We start from the raw sequence: 20,283 nt of genomic DNA on the forward strand, positions 1-20,283 counted from the left end.
TTCAGAGAGTGAGGGAGGTGAATGGTAGAGCTCTCAAAGTCAGTATGTTCTTATTATTTTCCTGTAAAAGGTGGGACAAGAGAGGGAAGAGAGACCCAATTAGTTTTCCACTGAAAGAAAAGCACACATTTCCTTTTCATTGTACACCGAAGTGCCCAACAATAAGGAGCACTTCTGACAACCTGGTTTATGCAGTTTGTTCATGTAGTCCTTAGTTCTTTAGTGTGCCTGACTTAGATGTAAGTTCTACACGGCTTTCTACCCCCCAGTGAGTAACTTCTATCAACATTTCAAGGGCACATTCATCACGAAAGAGATGTATGGCTCAAAAGGCAGGTTTTGATGGGATATTTAGATTTGGTAGTCTCAAAACTCCTCAGTTCCATCTGTTTCTTGCTTGGTAGGACCTGATCTTTTGAATAAAACTTTCTTACATAAGTACTTTCATCTTCAGCTTTAATTCCTGCTGCTCAGGAATAAGACAAAGTACTTTTCTAAAGTGCTAAGGTGCCTTTACCCCTGGAAAGAAAAAAGTGAAATTGTTTAAAAGAAATTACATGTGTATCTACATTATTCTGAAAGATCATTATAATTAAGCCTGGAAACAAAGTATCTCCTGTTGTTTGTTGTGTAATAGAGTATTTCTTCCTCTAGAAATGAATAAACGAATGCATCTTGAATAGATACAAAAGAAGAGGTTCCATAATACATTTCTCAAAGTGTCTTCCCCTCCTCCCACACCTCTGCCCTTAGTCTTTAGATAAACCAAATTGTTTGAAAGGGCATGTGTGAATATCTGAGGCATATTTAGTTAGTATATTGCTTAGACATCGAAAGCTATTTTCACATGTGAGCAAATACCAGCTTTTCACATTAAACAGGAACTATATTTGAATGTGGTCCATGACTTGTATAATACACATAAAACACTGAGGTTAAAATGCTTTGTCTAGTCCATCAAAAACAGTACCAATGTATTTGTGGTCTGTTATTTTTAAATAAATCTGTTGTCTATTCTGTTTAAATTTAAACAGGCATAACTCTTGTTGGAATATGCTCTTGATGATTTTTTGGCAAATAACATTTGATCATGTTCTGAATTTTTTGCCAGGTGAGTGTAAAGCAGTGAAACGTGGTGAAGCATATAAATGTTCTTCTGCCTACCATGTGCTAGGTAACAGCTGCAAAGACTGTTGAAACTTAACCTTTCTCTCATGATAAAATCTTTTTGCTTAACATTGCAACTTATTAAAATAAAGGGGTACTTAAAGGTATTATTTTTTTATTTAACTACTAAGAAAGATCTTCCCTTTAAGATGCAGAGCTATATACACTGTGGCAGTATTGAACCTCATTTTCTGTTCAAACCTAAACAATACAGGATGAGTAAAGGTGCCTTATTTTGCCTTTTTGGTTTGCTTTCTAATATTGGGGCAACACTATTTATAGATAAGAAAACTCTTGCCATTATGTTTGTGCCATGAGAGAAGGCAACCAACACATAACTGTAGGAAGCTGTTTCTGAGAACAACTGGTTTTGGTTTTGATGACCTGGAATTTAAGTCTGTCTCTGTGAATTTTTTGAACTCTGCATGTTGATAAAGCTGCTTGCTGTTTTCTAAGAATGCTGAAATATACTTAAGTAGTTCTGATGCTAGATGTTAGTGAAATCTTTATTAAATAAAATATTAATTTGAAAATACTCTGGCTACTTGCATGAAGACATTCTTCTGAAGCTTAGTTTTGCTCTTAACATTTTCTTGCTGATGATAAAGTTTTTATGTAGGGACTATATTTTTTAATTTGATATAAGACAGAATTCTGAAAGGCTTAAGTGAAAAACAGGATATTATCATGGAGATAATGTGAAGAATGTGTTTATTATAGATGTTTTTGTCACCATTTTTTATGGAATTGCAGCTGGTAGCTGAGATGCATACTTTGACTTCAAGGAAGCTTTACATTCTCTCTGATTATTTATAGAAGAAAAAGTGCTAACCTGAAATCCCTTAAAAAGAATTTACATGACTGTTAAAAATGTAAAGAAAGCTTATTATTCTAACACTTGCATTATTATGCAGCACCTATGACGTAAATTGACCAGAAACAGCTGCCCGCTTCTGCAGATATTGCAGCTTGCATGACTGCAGGAAAAGTCACGAGTCTGAAACTGGGAATTGAGAAAATGTGAAAGAAGGCAGTTGCATCTGCATCTGAAACTAGTCAGAACATAGGACATACCTAGTCTGGGGAAGTTGTGGACTGTTTACACGATAATTTCGTGACTTTATGTAATGTGTGATTGCTGACAGGATTTTGCCTGTTACAAAGTAGAAATAATGCTCCTTCAAAGTCTGAAAGCATAAAGTGTCATTTTCCCTCCTACTCATGGTTTCACAGAAAATTTACTTTTTTGGAAACAAAAAGTGTGGTTAAAACAGTTAAAATAATGCAGGGCTTTTGACATGCACTGGTGTAATTTAAATATGGCACATTGAATTGATTTGCTTGTTGAAAAGTCAGTTCCACTTAACAGAAAGAATGGCCAGAAATCTTTTTCTTCAGATGGAATTTTCTAGGAAGAACTGGAATCAGAAAGTAGGTGTTGAGAAATGCAGTTTGTTCTGTTACTGTGCAGTTTCATAATAACTTTCATTATAAAGCGCTGAGGAAAGTTAAGGGTAAATTCCTGTGTGGGAGAAGGGGCATATAGGCTTTTCTAATTCTCTTGATGTATACTACTCTGCAACCTGCAAAGCATTGCAGAACACAGTGGTTATGCCAAGGCTTCTGAAATTGTTGGGGATCTCAGCAGGAGATTTTGTTAGTATCCCTGTGTGTGTCTGTTTGAGCGTGCGTATATAACTTGGCAGGAGTTTACAAGAATAAAGTTAAGAACAGGAACAAATTCTCTTCACTCACCTCCGTGACTTCAGGGGACCAGAGAGCTGGGATGATGACATCTTCTGACATTTCCTTGGGCAGGATTGTTCATTTTCAGCCAAGAGTAATTCTTTCAGCAGGTCTGAGGGTACTGTGCAGGCACGATGCATTTCCCCTTGTAGGATGTACTTCCCATTGCAGTGTGTGTGGGACCAGGTCGGTGTTAGCATCTGCACCATGTGCACTTAAAGCTAGAGTGCAGTGAGTCAGGACTGGCTGCAAAGGGCTGCTGGGGGTGGGCACAAGTGTCCTCACATTAAGAGCTGTCTTGGAAGCAAATTTTTGGTTAAAAAAAGCTGGTTTGGAACTATGTGTTCATTTTTAAATCAGTGAATCTGCCTTCACCAGCATTGTAAAACTCGTGGGTTGCTGTATGTATGTATATATGAGGGCTGGAAACTTCTTCTGAAAAAGAAATTAAAAGAGTACTGAATGAGTTGCTTTTATTGTATTTGGGAGATTATGCATACCTTATACATACTTTATACTTGTTTTTTTTTCGATGCTTAGTAGCAAGTCTTGGAAGGAATGTGCTGGGCCTGGATTCAATTGGAAGTTCTTTTTCTGTTCTGTTCCCTTGCTCTCAGTAGATGTATTTGACTGCTTAACATCTTTAAAGTTAATGTTGTGGTGTTTCCCAGAGCTTTTGCTCCTTATGGAAGCCTGTTTTGGTCAGTATTTACTTTTTATTTTTGTTTTGTCAGCAGCCATGCAGCAGGTCTTAGACAACCTTACTGATCTGCCGACATCGACAGGCGCTGAAGAAATAGACCTGATTTTTCTGAAAGGAATTATGGAAAACCCTATCGTAAGATCACTTGCTAAGGTATTTAAATTTGCTGCTTTGAGTGGAATCTGGAAATGTTTTAACTCTTACATTATTGTGTCAACATTGAGTGTGGATTGAGGTATCAACAACACATTGTTGGTGCATCATATTAAGACTTGAAGGCCAGCTTGAAGGTGAAGAGTTGGTATAGTTAATTTCTGTGCATGCTGGTTAATTGCTACATAGAAAAATCTAGAGGAAGATGAAAAATTCAGAGACTGCAGAAATAATGTGGTTGCATTATTTATGAGGAAAAAATCATAATATTTGAAATTAGAAGCAGTTGATTTTAATGTAGTCTTGTAACCACTGTTGTGTACAAAACCCATATGCCTTCTGACTTACAGCATTTTTCCAGAGATGAAAAGTGAGAGCAGTCACCTTCATTATCCCATGGCATAAAAAACTTTTCTTTTCATCTTTAGCTCAAAACTACTTTCTGATATGCCAGGAAAATATTCTCTCCATGCTCTTTCCTGGTTCTCAGCCTAATGCTTTTACTTTTGATTGTCAGCTCTTTAAAACACAGATTATCCTAGGGTTACAAAAATCTTTTATGTATGGGTGGTAGCAATCAATTCTAAATATGTAAGGTGATATTTGCAAAAAAATCTTTAGACTCTGTAATTAAAATGTAGCTGCCCTTACTGGTAGAAAATGCAGTCAAATATTGTACATCACTTATATTCGTTCTTATTCTTACTTCATAAAAATAAGCTCCTTTCATGAGGAAAACCCAGTTAACTTAAATACAGCTGTCTCTTTAATAGGAATAGACATCTGAAAGCAGTGCCCTCTGGGCAAGTATGAAATCCTCTGTAAAGCTAAGGGATTCTTGTCCAGGGATTTTGTTCAGTATAAAAACCTGGAAAGGAAAACTTCTCATGAGAATTTATGTAAGAATTTACTTCTGTTTAGCTGTTCAAAAAATTGATTTGAAGTTGAAGACATGGCACAGTAATAGTTAGTAAAAGCACTTTTTTACTGATGATGGAAGCAACTTCAAGTGTCTGCTGCATAGGTCATCTTTAATATTTATCATGAAGAAAAATTTTCATTGGAAAGCCTTTTTTTCTTTTCAAGAATTAGTGCTTTAATGACCAATAAAAAATAGGTGGAATTTAATGACTAACAGATGTAAAAAACAATGCTTATAGTGGAAATAGATTCTTAACTCTACACATGCTTTATGTAGAATGCTTAAAGGTTTTAATTGTGTTCACATGGTGTGACTTGTATTTTTCTTGTAATTATTTTGGAAAAATCCTCAGTCTTAACCAGCGGTGCTAAATAAGGATAAGGTCAAAACACATTTGATGAAGTGTATGTAATTCACATATGTATCTATTTGTCCCTAAAATACATAAACTTGCTTTTCTATTAGAAGAGCTGGTTTTGCAGGAATAAGCCCTTCTGAGGTGGTTACATTATTTAAGCAGTATCATTTCAAAGCAGGCCAGAAATGCAAAAGCTTTTTCATTTTCCTTTATTAGCCAGTTATTAAGACTAATCATTGTGTAAAGTATGGCAAAAAGGACAATAAGATCCTTAGGGAAACGTGCCACGAGCTCTGTAAACTTATTTTCTCCTTTTGGTCCTTAAATAAATGAAGGCAAACAATAAGCATAGTAGTTGGTTTATAGTATTTTGCAGTGCAGTTTGGATGATCTTTTAAAACTGGGTTACATTAATTTCACAATTTCCTGTATAGAATAACGACAATAAGGTAGAAATTGCAAATATTTTGGGGATAGAGTTCTTTCACTGAACCTTTCCACTTTTCAGTAGGTAGTAGAGGAAAGGAGAGCTAACTTATCATTGTAAAATGTTTGTTTTCCTATCACTGATGTTTATGGAATCATTCAGTAGTTTTGGTTGGAAGTGGCCTTTAAAGGTCACCTTATCTAACCCCCTTGCAATGAACAGGGACACCTTCAACTGGCTCTGGTTGCTCAGGCCCCGTGCAGCCTGACCTTGTTTGTTTCCAGAGATGGAGTGTCTACAGCCTTTCTGGGCAACCTACTGCAGTGTTTCACCACACCCATCCTAAACATTTTCTTCCTTATATCTAGTCTCAGTCTACCCACTTTCAGTTTAAAATCATTATGCCCTGTCCTGTTGCTAGAAGCTCTACTTAAAGTTTGTTCTCTTTGTCTCGTAGGCCCCCTTTCATTATTGAAAGACTTAAGGTCTTCCCAGAGTCGTCTCTTTTCCACACTTAACAACCACAACTCCGTATCTTTCTTGTGCTGATGTTTGTGTTCAATACTAACTAGTTTTTAGAATTAATATGCATTTTGGAAAATAGTTGTTGAATTTGGAACAAGCACAAATTTTCCACAGTTTTGCTAATGAACTATGGTATCAAAATTCTCTCCTCCTAGATTGTTAACTATTATTTTGAACCTCTTAAACTTTATCTTCTTCCTGCTGTCACACTGTTGCTTTAAGCATTGTAGCACATCCTACAGCAGACCAGGTTAATGCCCAACCCAGGCCAGGGAAACATCTTGAGAGTAATCTATAAACATTTAGTCCGGTATTTAAGATGTCAGATTGTTTGAAGTGAAAGCCTATTTGAAATATTTGAACATTTGGCAGGTATGATAAATACTGAATGCACAGAAAGGCTTAATTCAGTATCAATGTTTCTGAAATGTTCAATCGAAATGAAAAGAAAAATCAGAATATCCAAGTTGTTTGCTTTCTAACTTACTCATACCATTCCATATTTTGTTACTCTTCAACATATTACAGGATCAGAGATTGTTCTCTGATAAAACTTTTATGTTCCCCAGTATATATACATTGCCTTGATTTTGGAGTGAAGAGTGAGGATGTTTGTATTTAGATTATATCACTCAGTGTTAGTGGTGTTTTTTTGAAGACAATGAGTGAGAAAAAAGGCAACCCATATTCTCTAATAATTTAAAGGTTTTGAGTTGGATTATGTTTAAAAATCACTAGATTTGTGTTTTTCCTTGCTGTAAAAGAAGGATATTGTTTACAGTATGTATTCTGTACAAAACAGCATTCCATTATAAAGGAGAATGTGTGTAGGTGTCGAGCTTCCTCTAACTTTGTAGTCACAGTCGTTTGGTTTGTGTGTGTTGGTGTTGGAGAATTTTTGTAATGCTTTTATGTTAAGTTAACCTTTCCAGAGTTTGGTCTTCAGGCCTGCAGAAATAGCATTTTATAGATATAAAGTACAACTTAATACTCAGATGATTTCAGGAAACAAAATTTTCTGCTTTTAGTAAAGTTTTATTTTATTATTTGTTTTAAACCACTAATAAAATGGCAGAAGTGCTTGCACACCTTCAAATTATATCTATGGAAAGTATATATAGATGACTCTAAATTATACCTGTTATGTATTTGGTTTTTATATGCCGAAGTAATTGCTCCTTTGTAAATTTCTTGTTGCTACAGTGTTGAAAATAACTTTTAATTGCGAAACTGAGTTATTTTTGGCCTCTTCTTATTCCCTAATTCTATGATAGAGCAGTATCTGTAATAGATAAGTGAAGCATTCAGAGATTCTTCTTTCCTGCTCAAAGCACCTACCTTTCAATGAATTTTAGTATCTGCAGAGTTCAGGATAGGATATGTCTGCAGGAACAGCTCTAGAAATAGATGAAATGTTATCAGAGAATCACAGGATGTTTGAGGCTGCAAGGGACCTTTGGAGGGCATCTGGTCTAACTCTCCCTGCTCAAGCAGGGCCACCTGGAGATGGTTGCCCAGAACCACATCCAGACAGCTTTTGAGTATGGCCAAGGAGGGAAACTCCCATCTTCCCTGGGCAGCTTGTGCCAGTGCTCAGTCACCCTCACACTGGAAATAGTGTTTCCTGATGTTCAGACAGAGCTTCCCGAGTGTAATTTTATGCCAACTGCTGTCCTGTCACCAGTCACCACTGCATACAGGCTGTCTCTGTCCTTTTTGCACAGTATACCTTTTATACACATTGATGAGATTGACCCAAGCCTTCTTTTTTCCAGGCAGAACAGTCCCAGTTTGATCAGCCTTTCCTCAGGTGTGAGGTGCTCCAGACCCTTCATCATATTTGTGGCCCTTCACTGAGCTCTTTCCAGAATGTCCAGAGCGTGGCCTCACTAGTGCTGAGTAACACTCACTCTTCTAGTAACACTTTTAATGCAGCCCAGGATACTGCTAGCTACCTTTGGCTCCAACTTTTCATTAGCATTTCCTTCAGTAAGGCAGAATTTTTTGTAGCATGTGCTGTTCAAAAGGTGTTTGAATGGGAGGAGTCTGAGGTGTTTTCTTGCACACTCTGAAAAGATCAAAAGATCCCAGAGTTCCTATTTTGCCCTTCTTCTAGAAGGTGTACATGTCCAGGATTCCAAAGCAGGAAAGGTCCTGAGATGCTGTACTGTTGGTAGAGCAGTGCTTGGTGTGTATAGCACAGAGAAGATAAGGACTTAAAAGCCTCTCTGGTATGTGCTGCTTATAAAGTTTGTTGAGTCCTGTAGCTGAGCATGCAGCATCCTTCAGCAGATAAATCAGGTTATCCTGTATATAATTTTTCTGGCTTTTGTGCTGAAGGTTGCACTGAGAAATTCCTTGAAAAGTTTATAAATTTGAACCACTTGAAACTTAATTACATTATAGTCTCCTGTATTTAATCTTACAGGCTCATGAGCGACTGGAAGATTCTAAACTTGAGGCTGTCAGTGACAACAACCTGGAGCTGGTGAATGAAATTCTTGAAGACATCAGTCCTTTAGTAAATAAAGATGAAAATGTTGCAGAATTGGTTGGAATACTCAAGGAGCCTCATTTTCAGGTGCCACAATTTTACTGTATGTTACCAACTAACTGTATCAGTGTTCACATGCAGATCTAGGAATAATAATGAAACAAAACCTGAACTATAGCGAACAGTAATACGTAGGATTTTACTCCAAATAAAAAGTAAATCAAAAGCCATGTTACAAATAAGCATGATTTTATTCTTTGATATAATTTCAAGAATACCTTTACTCAATTTATTAAGTTCTGCTGGAATTTCTGTTATAAATCTTGGACTGGCTTTTACTTACTGTATGACTGGAGTTTCCGTAAAAATTCCCTGAAGGCTTCCTTCATCCATAACATTTCCAGGTGATCCCAGTTCCTGGTCATGAGCATCGTGCATTTCAGTTCAGCTGTTGGCATTCATGCTCATGTGTAAGACGTACGGTTTGTAGAGTGAATGAATGTGATTCTTCTGTGATCCGATTTGCACTGCAGCTGAAGCTTGAAACTCTGCCTCCCTCTCACTGTTGCTCTGCTTAAGTGGAGTGTTGACATACGCTTGTAAAAAGCAGATGTTTTTCCATTTTGCTGTTTCTATGACCAGCTTCTATATGGAGCCTCAGAGATCAAGGTTTGAAAATCCTTTGTAGATTCTGGCCTTTCTAGGTAGGGTTCAGTGGACTTGCGTACTTCAGTGGGCTACTACTAAGCTAAAGGTGTTCTGCAGGAGAACATAAACAACCTTTTGCCACAGTGTAAGTGGCCTTCTTTTGGCAGACTAGTATGAAGTCATAGGCATTTTGGGGATAGATTAAGTTTAAACACACTTTTTCCCCAGGTTTTCCGTTACATGTTACACAAATATAGCAGTGAGGTATGTTACTGTTTAATGTGGATAAACATTGGAAATGCTGTTGGTTGTCTTGTGTCCTGTTGGAAAAGGGATCACTTCAAGAACTCAGCTTTTGGGGCAGTAGCTCTTCTGAGTACTGACAATTCCTCTGCCTCTCCTGTGTTGGCCTCCCTTGTGCTCTTACTTGTCCAGAAAGACATCATGGCTAAGTGATCAAAAACTATGATTCAGAGACTTACTAGTGCATAAACCTGCAAATCAGTCTTTGATCCATAAAAGAAATTGGCACTTGAAAAGAATGGATGAGTTTGGAGGAATTGATAGATAGTTAAAGTGCAAAAGGATTAGAACTGAGGACCAGCTGGTGCACTGACAGACCTGACAATGATCCATTGTGTTAGACAGAGAAAATAAAGTTGAAAGTCAAAGAGGATGATGAATCGAAAGATGATAAGGGCATAACAGTTGAAGTGCTGCACTTTAAAAGGCAAGGTAGCAATGATCTCTGGAGAGAGATGGCAAAGGCCAGAGAGCAGCTTGGGAAAAGGATCTTTGGGGTGGGAACTGGAAATGACCTGTAGGAGACAAATCAAATAAGAATTTTTGGGTGAATAAGACTCAAATAAGAATTACTGGGTGAATAGCCAACACTAAGGCAAACCCAGCATTTATTCCTGTTCAATGGTCAGACCTACACAGAGGCAGAAATTGATGCTGGTGTCAGATACTTCATTAGTTCAGGCAACTTAAATACGTGATGTAAAAGTTTCAAAATAGCTGGTGAAGTAGAGTGTCAGTATTTATTCTCTTTCTTGTACCTTTTTTGTTGCTCGATAATATAAGGAGGAGACATGAAACTGCATATATGCTACCTTAATTTACAGTTTTGCTCAGATTTTTTGTTAGTGCTTCATCATTGCATGTTAAAGGTGCATTTAGCAAACATCTCTTCTGTTTTCCTTCCCTGTCCCAGCAGTAGGTATCTAGTGAAGACTGTAAGGCTAGAACAAGCCAACAGTGATACCTTCTAAAATGTGTTGTGAAGATTTAGTGATTTGTTGCTCAGATTTCTGAGTGAGAAGTAGTGTCATCCACCTGTGATTCTCTTCCATGAGCTCATTCAGTTGTTTTTTAAACCCATGTGAAAATCTGTCATTCATGGCATCCCCATCTGAGTGGAGACTGTGCTCTTTTGGTTTTGAGGCTGTCCCCTGTCAATTTCATTTAATATTCCTGTCCTCTTGTGTAAGAAGAAAGTGAACAGTTTTTCATAATCAGCTTTTCCATGTTACTTGTGATTTGAGAGACCCCATTTCGTCTGTCTGTGTCAAGTAAATAACATGAAGCAAAGCTATTTACAGCATGGGTTTCTGAAGTGGTGTCATAATTTCCATTTCATACTCATGGCCTAGAAGTTCCTAGTATTTTGTTACCCATTTAACAGCTGATGAATAGAACAGAAAAATACAGTTAGAAGGGACCTATAGTGATCATCCAGTCCAGCTGCCTGACCAATTCAGAGCTGACTGAAAATTAAAGCCTGTTATTAAGGGTGTTGTCCAAATGTCTGTTAAACACTGACTGGCATGGGGCATCAACCACCTCTTTAGGAGCCTATTCCAGTGTTTGACCACTCTGTCAGTAAATGTACCTCTAGGATCAGGCAGAGTAGGGGTGGATTGCTTGTTGGGCTCAGTTTGGTTTTGTAATGTTTACATCTTTGAGATACCATTTCTGAGTCTGTCAGTTAATGTATTAAAATAGGATTGTGTTTTCCCTTGCAGTCTGTGTTGATTTTCATTTGCTTTCTTCTTAGTCTATTGCTCATGAGGAGCCTCTGCAGATTACAGTCAGTTGTTTTAGTCCTTGAATAGTTCATCAGCATCAGCAAACTGCCATTTTATTTTTCACCCCCATTTCCTAGGTCATTTATCTGACATGTCAGTATATTGGCAGGTGTAGAACTGAGCCCAGATGCCTGTGGAAATCACCTTATTACATGAATTCTGAAAACTAAAAGTACTATATTCCTGGCACCAATTTCTCTGTCTTCTAACCAATATTTTCTTCACTTGAAAGCCTTACTACTTATCCTGTTAGAATTTTGTTTCTTTAAAATACTTCCACCAAAGGCCTTATGGAAATAAAAGAACAACTCTTTAACTGCCTTGTTGCCATGCTTGGTCACTCTTCCAAGGAATCTGACTGGATTTGAGAAGCATGACTTCCTTTATTAAAGTGTGCTGATGCTTTCTCATGATCTGTTTTGTCCAGTCATTCTGGCTTTTATGGAAACTTTTGATTTGTTTAGTATCAGCATCACACTTACTGTTTTGCAGTTTGTTGACTCTTCCTTGGAACCCAGTTTAAATAGTCATGTCATGATTATTTCTTATATGCTGCTTCTTTCCACATAGTGTTGGGTGAGTCATGGGCATGTAAGAAAAATACAGTGCAACTTTGCTGCAAAATCTGGATTGTACAAAAAAGTATGAAAGGAAGAGGAAGTAGATGGTTAAGATAGTTAAGTACTGCCCTGGAGAACTGGCCTATTCATCACTCTGTCAGAATTTGAATTCATTTAAAGAAAATCTGAAGAAGCTTAACTTGTATTTTTAAAATTTATTTTCTGTGTGCCTGTTGTGAGGCATTCAGTCTCCATTGCAAAAATAATGAGCAGTTTTGGCTGCTGTGTATGGGCAAAAGCACCTATCTACTTACTTCTTTGAAGTATATCTGCTGTGATTCAATTATGAAGCCAGAAATTAGGGACAATTTTCAGCCCTTCATTTTGTACTTCCATTACCCATGTGAATGCAAGCAACAACATCAGCTGAGGCCAAAATACTGGGTTTTTTTATATAACTGATACCATAGTTATGACCATTCTAGAAGAACTTCTAGGACAAATCGCAGACCAAAATGTGGATATATCTCCTTTGAGGCTTGGGAAAACCGCATGTCTTTCTCCTCTCCAAAAAGGAAACAGAAAATTACCTAAATACTCAAGAAATAAGTGCTATCATTTCTGCCTCATTTGGTGCAAGGAGGCATATTCCAAATTCTGCACGGAGGGAAAAAGGTAAAATACAATGTCAATCACATTTATAGAAAATGTCATTTGCATCCTTTCTCCAGTTCAGTTAAAGTGCAAACAACTCAACCTGACTCTTTAAAAGTTTCATGGACACTACTATGTAATTGGTTTAGGGGCTGACTTTGTATTCTACAAATGAACGGTGTCCCCTTACAGTTGTAACTTGCCTTGTCATACAAGTATCAAATGTGATATACAAGGCATCAGTGTAGTAGTTTGTTTGAATGTATCATTTAGTGCTTACAGGGTTTTGTTTTTTCAACACATTTTTGTAGAAGAACATTTGGGAAGGACTAACTCTGGACTACAGGTGCATACATGGCTGTATTATTATTCCCTCTCTTTTCTCCTTTCTCCTTTCGTTTCTTTTTTTTCATCCCTTCCACTTTTTACCTTTTTTAGTTTTAACTGAACTTTTCAGATGTCAAAGTGTGAGCATGCTAATGAGTTTCACAGTATTGATTGCTGGCCAGTAGGTCAGAATGTGTTGGAGAGCCAGCTGGCACATGCAGCACATCGAAAAGGCTGTAGCAAATCTTACCAGACAGCAGCAGGAGAGCAGAAGGTAGGAGTGGCAAGAGAGGTTGCTTTGAGGAAAGAAGAAGCAGTTAAAAATTTTCACACTGTTGGAGTGGCTAAACATGCATAAGAATCACTTCTGGTTCTTCTTCAGTGGAAGAGTTTGTTCTGTTACTTTCACCTTCCAAGCATTAGCCAAACCATTTATCCTAAATAGATTCTGTTGGTAATAAAATACTTAATCTGAAAAGCAGCCAGCATTATCTTCTAATAGTTAGGTTTATAAGGGCTAATCATACCTTTAAAATGTTTCATTTAGAAAAAGTGATCTTAAATTGCCTCCAGGACAGATATTAATATATAGGGTTATTTTCCCTACATATTCTTGTGTTCTTTCAGCCCTTCTGATTTTTCTACGGTCATAAATTATTTCCTCGCTTTTCAGGAAGAGCCTTTAAAATGTGTTCTTTTCACATGAACATTAGAGTCCTCTAGTCTATTAATAAGTCTAATATTTAAATGAGGTTAGCACACATTTAGTGCATAAAAGAGAAAAGGAAATATTTTAGATCCTTCTAGGCCTAAGGTGTTAGGAAAGGAGTCCTGAATTCAATATAGAGTCATTCTACTCTTGTGTATTCCCTCCCATAACAGCCCCCAGTCTGTAACTTAATTTTCTTTCAGATCAGAATTGGAGAAGTAGTTACCATGTTATTTAGGGCCAGCTTCATAACATGTTTAGATTGTGTTGAGATTTTTTTTTAACTGAAAAAAATAGTGCTTACTGAATTTTTAAATATGTTTTAAAATAATTTTTTATCTGTCAAATCTATGCTGCCACAGAAAACTACTGTAAAGTGGTCAATATCTCCTAAGTTTATGGATTGTTTTTTGACAGTGTCTTGCATAAGGAGACCATACTGTCTGTCACAGGACTGTGTGTTTACCTCTTGTGATTTGCAGCAGTTCTTCTAAATGCCTTTTTCTTGCAAAATTGGCATTTTTTCATGAGAACCTTTCTACAGCTATTCAGTCGTGGATAGTCAGCTGATCCTGTTTACAGGAGGAAATTTTGTATGGAGGAAACTTTGAACTGTTTTATGGTTGTTGATCAGTCCATGCTGTTTTGCAGACTTTGGCAGTGGTTTTATAAGTGTTCCAGCACCAGTATGGAAAGGTCAGATTCCAGTGGAGCCCTGGAGTTGCAGGAGCACAGGATATCACTTTTTCCGCTATCACAAGAAAGAAACAAGAGAAGTTCATGGAACTGTATTTCTCAGTTCACTCAGCCATGTTCCCGAAATAAGAAAGTAACCTAGCGACATAAAATGTTGCTGAGTAGTCCAGCAGCAGTACAGACACAAGGCACCCGTTGCCAGGTGCCTGTACTTAAGTGTTCTTCAGGACTGTAGGTCATGACCTGGCTGAAAACAGTGTCATAAAACTGGTACAGATTCTTGAGTTTCAGAACTGAGAGTTAGGTGTGGGACAGTAATAAGTTAACTATGCCTTAAGGAAACCAATGAACTACTTTTAAAGAAACCACTTTAGAGTTGTGGGCAGTCCCTTATATAGTCCTTCTGTGACTCAGGCACTGTGTAAATAGTAGGAAAAAGATCCTTTGAGTGAGAGATGGTTAAGTAACAGAGCAGTTGTATGAATTCATGCTTATCCATAAAACTGAGTGGTTAAAGAGGATCAGAATGTGGAATGAGAACAGATTTAAGAACTAAAGAATTTTACAAAGCATGTTAATATGAAAAGGATGACACAGAGTGTTATCTTACTAGGCTTTTTGGACTGTGGATCAGGTTATAATCTATAAATTGCATTGCCATTAAAGGGCAGAGAGCTGTACAAGCAGCTGTGTGAGGCATCTTGAGAAATATAGTGGGTTGTGGTCAGAAACTTCAGGGACAATTTGTTCTAGCATGTGACTTGAAGAAAACTGGAAGTTTCTTACCGCTGTTTCTACCTGTGTTTTTGAGTACTAATCTGTAAAATTGCGTAGCTGATGCAAATTAGTTTCATTTTGGAAATGTAGAAAGATCCAAAAATATGTTGCTTGCAAACATTGGCAGAGAGATCTATTCTCCTGGTTTCTGGATAGGGTGTGTCTTGGATAGTGAAGAATTAGAAATTGCTACCATCTGACAGCTGCTTGATTTAAATAAATGATTGTTTTTCCTATTTAATTTGATTTGGTTTGTGTCCACAGTATCAGAGCAGCCACAATAAGCAGCTGTCTTTACAGTATTAATCGAAGGGGCAAAGTTGGTGAATTAATACTTTCTTCTAACCTCGAGTTGAAATATTAGCAGGTTCATCATGTAATGGGCAGATAAAAATGACTGTGCAGGTTTGTGACACTTTGAGGGCTTGCATGCTGAGCTTAGCACTAACCTAATGTGGTTGCACAGCCTTTTAGCTTAGAGGTGGCTTACGGAAGGATGGAGCAGACTGCATAGGAATTCATTACTTTTACCTACTCACCTGCTCTGCTTTCTGGTAGCTCGCTGTCTCCCTCTGGCATGTGCATGTCAGTATCAGTGATAGTCCCATGGTGTCTTCTCTTTTTAGCTTCTTATGTGACACAGTCAGTAATCTGCCTTAAAACCATATCTGACCAGTCACTGTTGGAAACAAAGCTGTTGTAGTTGGAGGCTCGGTAGGCATCTCTTCTGCTTGCTGCTTCTCTCTTTGTATCCATCAGTGTGACTCCCTGTGCTGCTTTATCTTGGATTACTGTGTATGATGGCTGTAGGGCACGTCCCTTTTGGTCTCACAGAATCACAGAATGTTTTGGGTTGGAAAAGACCTTAAAGAATATCTTGTTCCAGATCCCTCACCACAGGCAGGAACACCTTACACCAGAAGGTGACAGAAGGACAGAAAGTCTCCACTGTCTTAGTACACAAGTTTGATCTTGGTTTACCTGTATGTATTGTCTTGCACATTTTTCTTTAAGACATCTTTTATGAGAAAATCATGCCTAAATTACATTGTTTGGCAAACATGATGATACTCATTTGGATCTCCTCCTTCTACCTTGTATTTATGTATGTGGACTGGTGAAAACACCATTAACTTTAAGGTCTGGGCTCCTGTCTCCATAAAGTAAATCCTTTCAGCTTGGATTCGTTTGGTGCTAGAATTCTGCCTTAGCTTTTTGCAAGCAGGGAGCACTCACACACAGCTAGAAATCGTTGCATACCTGTCATTATCCAAATTACTGTGGAGGAAAATTTCATTGCATTAAACACAAGTATCTCATGATGAGTTATCTTCATTTTTTGCAGTAGGTTGTTCATTTACTGTAACCATTTGCTCAGATACTGTCTCATTAGGTGGAAGACTATTTTAGATACTCCTTTTTCTGTCTTCTTCCCTTGTAACATCACACTTTCCTCCCCAGTTTAGTTACATTTCTCCTACATTTCCTTAAGAAGCAGCATTTTTATTTACAAGATAGTATATTTGCCTAGGCAGTAGGCTTATCAGTTTGTGTGAGCACTTGTGTCCATTTTTGCTTTATTTCATGTGAAGTAAGAGTATTACGACCTGGTCCCAAAAGGACAGATTCAGTGGTTATTCAGCACTAAATCCTTTCACAGACAGTTATTTCATGACTTTAAAAAAGATTTTTTTTTCTGTTCCTTTGCAGTCACTCTTGGAAGCACATGATATTGTGGCTTCAAAATGTTATGATTCCCCTCCTTCTAGCCCTGAAGTCAATAATTCCTCAGTGAACAACCAGGTTGTTCCAGTAGATGCTATTCGTATCCTTGGAATTCACAAAAGAGCAGGAGAACCACTGGTAAGTAATTAAGAATGAATGTGTCTTTAAAGTGCTAGTGAAAACATTTGCATGTACCTGATTTCTTGCATTATGTTTTAATTATTTCCATTATGTTGTGTAATTTAGTGGGTGATAAGCTCAGTATTGAGAGGTTGAAATAGGAAGATACTTTCATGAACTCCATCCCATTCTCTCCAAGAAGTAATGGGATAGTGATTAGGCAGTCACTGGACTGAATGATCTGTTAGCCTAACTGACTAACACAGCATCTGTTTGGTCCTGATATGAGATGACAGGATTGCATGCAAGCAAGAACAAGTCATTTTGTAATCCTACAAAAGCCTTGTGTGAAAGCACTTCTGTGTCTCCTGATGCTTCCTGTATCAGGAGCTCTTACACTGTAATAGCTCTAACTGCTTTCATTGGAGTGGGTGGAATATCCCACAGCTGTGTATTGTGGTTGAGATAATGGTAAAATGAAACTGAAATTCAGCCAGTGGTACAGTGGGTGTCATGTACCTCTTTCAGGGAGTCACATTTAGAGTGGAGAATAACGATCTGGTAATAGCCCGAATTCTTCATGGAGGAATGATCGATCGGCAAGGTCTTCTGCATGTAGGTGACATTATTAAAGAGGTGAACGGCCACGAGGTTGGAAACAATCCAAAAGAATTGCAAGAACTGTTGAAAAACATCAGTGGAAGTGTCACTTTGAAAATTCTCCCCAGCTACAGAGACACTGTCATTCCTCAACAGGTCAGTAGCACATTTCTGATGATTCTGTGAAAAGAACTTCAGCTTAGTACTTTATTGTGTAAGATTCTTTAAGATTCTGGATTAAACGTATTTTCTAGACATGCTTTATTTTGTGAATATAATGCTAGGAGGAAGAGTAAAATGTAGATACCTATATTTACCTTTAATTACGTTTTAGAAATGGGTTTATTCACTTAATATGCCTGCCTAAAAAACTCGACTAGTGTCTAAAATTATTAGGCATTTGTATGCTACATATAAAGCGCGTTTCTTTGACCTTGAGTGACTTCTGATGACCTGACCACAATCACACTTAATGCAGTGAAGTGTGTGTGTGTGTATAACATGATTGGTGTCAAAGTAATCAGTTTCCGAGAATTCAGAAACATATTTAATTCAGCAGATGAGCTTGAACTCACTGACTTCAGTGGGAACTTGGATAGTGGCTGTCCCTCATCCTTCTGTTGTTGCTGTAGGCTGTCAATTTCTCCATGGTGGAAGTGACTTCCTGAGCTAAATCAGTGCCTTTGAAACACTGTATAAGATGTTCTTCATACAGGTAGTGCGTCTTAATGCCTGTGACTATAACAGGCACTGTTACGCTTCCACTGAGTAGAGGCTGAGGGAATGTGCTCTACTGAGGCAGCTGCAGGGCTTCTTTTGCTCCCCAGCCTGGTACAAAGAGAATCAAAGATGTTTGCAGTTCAGTCGTGCAGCCTTCTCTTTCTTCCCCTGCATCAAATTGGAGTCTTAAGCGGTTGCATCTCCTGTTACTTTTAAAACATTGAGTTCATGGCAAAAATAATTCTTAAGATTCCACAACCCTTGAATATGGTGCCTCACATTCCAAGATTTTTTTTTGTATTTTTTAAGTAATTAAAAGTCAGAATTCTAATTGAGGTATATATATGCTGAAATGCAAAAATGAGCATTTTGTAATACCATGTTCAAGTGGAACAGATTATTTTTATCATGAAGCTACTTCAGCCAAGGTTTGCATCATGGATTATTCTGTCCCAGTTGGCATATATAACTTTTTTCCCTCTAGATTGTATTTTATGTTCCAAATGCAACTTGGATAATGTCAAGCCTTTTATGCTGTAGGTAAAGATATTAGTTCAGTTTGACCGATAGTTTAGTCAGAATGTATTTTATTATGCTTAAGCTTTGTTAATTTTCACACATTTCAGGTTTTTGTGAAGTGTCACTTTGATTATAATCCATATAATGACAACCTCATCCCATGCAAAGAAGCAGGTTTGAAATTTTCTAAAGGAGAAATTCTTCAGATTGTAAACCGGGAAGATCCGAATTGGTGGCAGGTTGGTAAAAAGATTAAAATAAGTAAAATAAAGAACAGAAGATCATCAGTAGTTGCCTTAATAATAAACCCTTAAAATTATGATCTCCTTCCATTTAACAGTAGATACCTGAAAAAAATATTTACACTGCAATCCAATTGCAAGCTAATATAAAGATATGAAGTTGAAACAGTGAAAGAAAAAATGTTTTAAATTGTATATGTAACACTCATTTTACTGTTAGTGCTGTTTATTTATCTTTGTTCTTGTATCATAAGCCTGGACATTCCCAAATCAGTTGAAGGTGGACAGTATCTAGGAAAAAAGTCTTATTTTGACTATAACTGTGGTAAGCCTCCCCAGAGAGCAACTGTGGAAGAAGTGAACTTTTTCCTGAGTGCTCAGAGTTGAGGAGAGGGAAATTAATATTGTGGATTTGAGGGGGGTAAGGATAGGTGTTTAGAGAGGCTGTATGTTTTATTTCTATAGTAGTGGTCAGTGTCTCTGAGCTGTGTCATGCATGCTCATAAGTCATAGTGTTTGGCACTATTTCAAATATTAATGGTTCATCCTGGTTTAAGGTAGTATTTCTACATTCAGTCCTTCAGTAGAAATGTAGTCCAGTGCTTATGCTGTGTTTATTGTTTCCAAGACACTATGCACAGAATTAAACATTATCGGGGCCTCTGAAAATGGGACAGGTGAACCTTTAAGACCCTTTTCTCAACCAAGATCCTCAAAACCGGCATTTGAGGATGAGAAAAGAGTTTTGCATTACTGATTTTCCTTTCTACTGCTACATTGCTCACCCTTTGCAAGGTAACAAGCAGAAGAGAGTCAGACACAACCTGAGAATAAGATATATAAGTTCTTTAAAAGCAACAGGAATATTCTAATATATATCAACAGCTGCTGAATTTTGTTGTTTCTCAGTGACAGTAATAACAGAAAGAAAGACAATAAAAAGAGTGAGGAAAGGCTGAACATTTATTGCTGCCAACTTAATTAGATTCAGAAGTAGACCCTCCAAAACTCTGGAGGAGTTTGATGTTTAGCTCCCATCCTGACTTCTGTATTGCCTTTCAAACTCTCCAGTTTTAACTTGTGGAAGTCCAGGAGAAATAAATCCTCAACACTCAATCTAGCAGAATTGAAATGTGTTAAATCAGTATCGTGTATTTCTATGCAGATCATGCCCCAGGAAAAGGTTTAGTTTTTCCTCATGCTTTCTAGAAATACTAGACTGTTAATGAAAATTTTATACTGTAAAAAATCAGTTAGTCATAGATAAAAGCATACAAGTTGAAAAGCAAACATCTCCTGTTAGCAAAAGAAGGATTTATTGCAGGCAAAAGATTTATGGAGAATTAAACACTTCATAACTGTGTTTGTGTATGTTAAGCTTGCTGAGAATTGAGCTTGCTA

At 37.4% G+C, this 20,283-nt stretch overlaps 1 protein-coding gene across 2 annotated transcripts in view; it reads left to right on the plus strand.

The window, feature by feature from the left end:
• Positions 1–20,283, plus strand: part of PALS2 (protein associated with LIN7 2, MAGUK p55 family member) — a 59,534-nt gene that overhangs the window by 24,343 nt on the left and 14,908 nt on the right. The window contains exons 2-6 of one of the 2 annotated variants that reach the window (XM_066318844.1): positions 3,648–3,769; positions 8,430–8,582; positions 16,667–16,819; positions 17,330–17,557; positions 18,748–18,879. In XM_066318844.1, the coding sequence (XP_066174941.1) occupies positions 3,653–3,769; positions 8,430–8,582; positions 16,667–16,819; positions 17,330–17,557; positions 18,748–18,879 (783 nt within the window). In that variant the 5' untranslated portion in view covers positions 3,648–3,652. The remainder of the gene's footprint in view (positions 1–3,647; positions 3,770–8,429; positions 8,583–16,666; positions 16,820–17,329; positions 17,558–18,747; positions 18,880–20,283) is intronic. The other variant, XM_066318852.1, reaches the window with a different exon arrangement.

This window comes from Sylvia atricapilla, chromosome 1 (assembly GCF_009819655.1).
Source record: "Sylvia atricapilla isolate bSylAtr1 chromosome 1, bSylAtr1.pri, whole genome shotgun sequence".
Taxonomy (NCBI): Eukaryota; Metazoa; Chordata; class Aves; order Passeriformes; family Sylviidae; genus Sylvia; species Sylvia atricapilla.